Source organism: Sardina pilchardus, chromosome 21, assembly GCF_963854185.1.
Source record: "Sardina pilchardus chromosome 21, fSarPil1.1, whole genome shotgun sequence".
Taxonomy (NCBI): Eukaryota; Metazoa; Chordata; class Actinopteri; order Clupeiformes; family Clupeidae; genus Sardina; species Sardina pilchardus.
The window spans coordinates 28,822,312-28,826,930 of NC_085014.1; the positions used below are offsets into that span (position 1 = coordinate 28,822,312).

At 41.6% G+C, this 4,619-nt stretch overlaps 1 protein-coding gene across 1 annotated transcript; it reads left to right on the top strand.

Annotated features, from left to right (window-relative positions):
* The first annotated feature begins 548 nt into the window (after nt 1-548).
* On the top strand, nt 549-4,348 carry tmem129 (transmembrane protein 129, E3 ubiquitin protein ligase). The gene is made up of 5 exons (XM_062524920.1): nt 549-780; nt 1,008-1,482; nt 1,860-2,019; nt 2,136-2,411; nt 2,513-4,348. Exons 1-4 carry the CDS (start codon nt 576-578, stop codon nt 2,388-2,390), a joined length of 1,095 nt encoding a protein of 364 aa, XP_062380904.1. The 5' UTR covers nt 549-575; the 3' UTR covers nt 2,391-2,411; nt 2,513-4,348.
* Nucleotides 4,349-4,619: the final 271 nt, after the last annotated feature.

Genomic DNA, 4,619 nt, shown 5'->3' on the forward strand with positions numbered 1-4,619 from the left:
CGTTTCAGCCTATGCCATTTTAGCATCTTCCTAGGTTTGTTCTTCAATACATATGGAACACAAACAAAATTGTTAGGTGCTTACAATCCCACTCTGTTCAATGTTTATATCTTAGATAATATATTCAATATTATCTGATATGTTACCCCCCCCCCACACACACACACAGACACACACACAGACACACACACACACACACACACACACACACACACACACACACACACACACACACACACACACACACACACACACCCACACACCCACACACCCACACACACACACACACACCTAACAACAGCCCTAACATTTTTCATATGAATATAAATAATTGTTTCAGAATGTCTAATGTCTAATGTTCTTTACAAAAATGTCAACATCATATCTTGTATTTTTAAAACATGTTGCGCAGGCCCTCCTAACACAACTGATGAGAGAACCCTTTATCGTGCTTTGGGTGTACGCGGGATCACGCGTAAATACGCACCCGGGATGTGAAGCGCAGTGGGACTTTTATTATAAAACTTCCGCATACACTGACAGGAAGTCGGTGTTGGCAACAGCTGATTGTGAGGATGGACTCCCCCGATGTGACATTTACTTTGGCATATGTTGTGTTTGCATTTTGTTTTGTGTTTACGCCAAATGAGTTCAGATCGGCAGGCTTTACCGTTCAGAATTTGTTCTCTTTTTGGCTCGGGAGCGAAGACATAGGTTTCGTCCAGTACCACATCAGGAGAACGACCTTAACCCTCGTTGTCCATTGCTCACTGCCTCTTGGTAAGTGTTACGGTCCTCTTTCTATTCATACTGTGAATAAGATGTTTGAGGCAAAAGAAAACCCAATATTTCGACTTTAGCTATATCTTAGGCTAGGCTGGGCTACTTGTTTTGACCTATGGAACTAAATGTAATCTAGACACTTCTCCTGACAAAAGATGATAGTGTTTTTTTTGCAGACACAGAGAAAGAAATAAACTGTAACGTATCTCTTTCTATCTTGTCAGGTTACTACCTGGGTATGTGTATAGCTGCCCCAGATAAAAAGCTGATCTATGTGTACCTGGCAAGTGAAGGATGGCAGCTGTACTTCACTGTGTCAGCTGCTGTTCTGCTTCTGAGTTGCCTCGTCGCTCTCTATTGGTCTGGCAAGAAATGGGCAAATCACACCATATCAAAAACGTTAGCCTCCCATGCCTTACCTCAATCCAGCTGGAGAGCTGTAGCTTCCTCTATCAACACGGAGTTCCGCCGAATCGATAAGTTCGCTACAGGTGCGCCAGGTGCCAGAGTCATCGTTACAGACACCTGGATCATGAAGGTCACCACCTACTATGTCCATGTGGCCCTGCAGCAAGACACACACCTGACTGTCACCGAGTCGAAGCAGCATGATCTTTCACCTGACTCTGGCACGCCGGTGCAGATCCTGACCCTTAGTGTCGCCAGTATCAATCCCAATGTCAAGCCCTTTGACATCAGGTGAGTAAGCTACACGGGATGAATGCATTGTGCATGTCTGGTAGTTACAATGTATAGGCTATGTTATACTGCCATACATTTTTGAAAAGCAGACATTACGAGAATCAATAACGTTCAGCTTTAGACAATGTATGGTTATCTCATGTACAGATAAAACATTATGCTACTTACCTCTCACTAACTAACTGGGTCACTGAGGGACAGTAATATTTGAACTTGATCTCTTTTTCCATACCTGTTCTTTACCAAAGTGTCATCACTTATCTTCTTGACTAGGTCAAGATGAAGGTTTGAGGTTAATTCATTTTTGGATGATATATTACTATACTCTTTATTCAAAAAGATTAAACTTTAATCCCTGACTTGGATGTTGGCAGGTTAAATTCCACAGAGTACACTGAACTCCGAGACAAACTACAGGCTCCTGTGAGGAATGCAGCAAACGTGGTCATCCATCTGACCATGAGTGAGCTCTTTTTGGAGACCTTCAGGTCTTTCGTGGAGCTGAACCAAGTCTATGAAAGCCCCAGTGGTCAGGTGAGAGTGACGCCGCCTATAGCAGACTCAAGTCATTCAAACTAGATTCTAGGAATACATTTGTGTGTTAATGATGAACGCGTAAACAAATACTGAAAAGTCCTGTACGTGCCCAGGAGCTGGAGCCCTGCATTGGCTGCATGCAGGAGACGGCCAACATCAAGCTGCTGCACCTGTGCCACGGAGAGGGCGAGGGTGAGGGCGAGTGCCAGCAGTGCTACTGCCGCCCCATGTGGTGCCTGACCTGCATGGGCAAGTGGTTTGCCAGCCGGCAGGACCAGCAGCGGCCTGAGACCTGGCTGGGCAGCAGGGTGCCCTGCCCCACCTGCAGGGCCAAGTTTTGCATCCTGGACGTCTGCATTGCCCGCTGAGTCCAACTCCAAAACCCAGAGGTGGGCATGTGCAGAGAAAAACAATGAGAGGCCTTTGAAGCTGTGTCGTTTTCCTCTGACATGTCTATGAATTAACACTCTTGTTTATACTCTACCCACAGGTGAAATGATGGATGGAATGGTTCAGATGAAATTTGAATTTCAACAGACAATTCAAAGACACTTTGAGAATTGAATCTAAAAACACTTGGTTGGATCTGTGCTGCCGTTTTCCAGAAGGCAATAGACTGCCAAATGATGAATGACTTTTGACCTCTTACTTCTTTTCTTTTTCCCTTCACACCAGTAAGACTACGAACGTCATACGTGCCTTCTGTCAGTTTGCCTTGTTTTTTCAGGCCATTAAATGTAGAAAAATGTTACATTGCCCATCCTAGACACAACAGTTACTTTCTCCAATACATTTACAAATGCTGATTTTTAAAAAGTTGGTGTTATTGCACTTGTATCATTCTGGATTAGTTAAACTTCCCCCCAACATTGAGTGAGCACCAGTGTTGCAGCCACCACAGTTTGAATTCTTGAAAAAGCTAATGTCCTGCTAATGTCCTGCCAAAGGACATAACCGTTTTACCAAAGGGCTTGCCTCTCCAGTTTTGAGCTTAAAACAGCATAATGCAAAAATTGTATTCTATACCCCTTGTATAATATTTTTTGATATCCCTTCAGCATAATTTTTGATTATGCAGAGTTTCATGAGGGTGCTTTGGACTGTGCTGCATAATGAAAAATGGTGCTGAAGGGATTCCCAGCGCGTCAAAGCTGACGTAAAGGATCACCCCACAGCCCACTCCACCAAAGGTACAGTACACAGTGCAATACGTGGCACACTGGGCCAATGACTGAACGCAGATCGCCTTATTATCAAAGTTGGAGCTTTGAGTCGTTCTTTTAAAGTAGAAATGTAAGGTACAGCGTAGTGTTTGTGGTGTCTACACTTGGACACTGAGGCAAGGTTCAGACAGAAAATGTCAGTATTGTGTATTCATTGTTGTGGTGTAATCATACATGTTTTGATGGGGTAATGGCCTTCTTTCGTTAGTTTATTGACGAGCAGGTACAGGACCGAGTGTGTGACAACAACAGAATGCTACATGGCAGAAACTAGTGTCAGTCTCTTGAAGCATGTTTTTCACATGTGGGGAGATGCCAAAGCATATGATTGTGTGCTTGAGATAAATTAGTGAATCTTGATCGTAATTCTTTGATTCTGTAAAAAAGTTTTTTTGTTTGGGATGTTTTATAGATATCAACATGTCATCTAAGGGGACAAAGGATTCTAGCAGTCATAGATAACTATACATTTAGCAAACACAGCTTGTAATGGCTGTCATCCTGATTTGGAAGGATGGAAACCTTCAGAAGGCCATAATCTTAATTTTCAGTTTGCAAAAATGTTGTTTTGTTTCAGTTATAGAGGGTTTCTCCACAATGTTTCAGCCCTCAATTGCAGTCACAGCTTTCTGTTTAACTTGAGATGAATAAATTCATTTGGTCTTCTCCCTCGTGTGAATATGATCTACACAGAGGGAAATGAAACATGATGTTTTTCTCTTGGACTTTATAATCCTGGCAATCAATATGGCATTGGACGTTATAAAATGACTGGATAATCTTCACAAACAATAACTCAGGGAATTGTTATTTGTCCTCTGTCCAAATTTGTACTGTGTCTCGACCTGTATAATCTCTTTTTTTGATAAATAAATATGTAAATAAATGTCTTAGTTTGAATCTTTCTCCTGTATTTTAGTATTAATGTTTATAGAGTATTAAGGGTTTGTTTTTCTGTTCACCTTTTTGTTTTCTGTCACACAAAGTAATTCTATGCTTCCACTGTCTACTTTTGGATTACCTCCATGGCACACACTTGACCATAATATCTCACTGCATCACTTCTGTTTTTACATACTGCATGACCGTGTCCATTCCCTGCCTGGAATCTGGTGGATAGATTCATCTCGCGATTGTATTTCTATCCTTACAGTGTTGTGAGTTTCTTGTTCTGTATTTGTGTAAGTAAAGTAAGTAAATTTAATTTATAAAGCACATTTACACACAGCATAAGTTGGAAAAGTGAAGTACAGTGAATGACTAAAAAGACACATAATACTAAAACACATCTGACTAGTCATCATCAGGCCTATATAGAACATGAATAAAATTGTGCCTTGGACATTCCTCTCTTTACTGCTTTTATAAATGGAA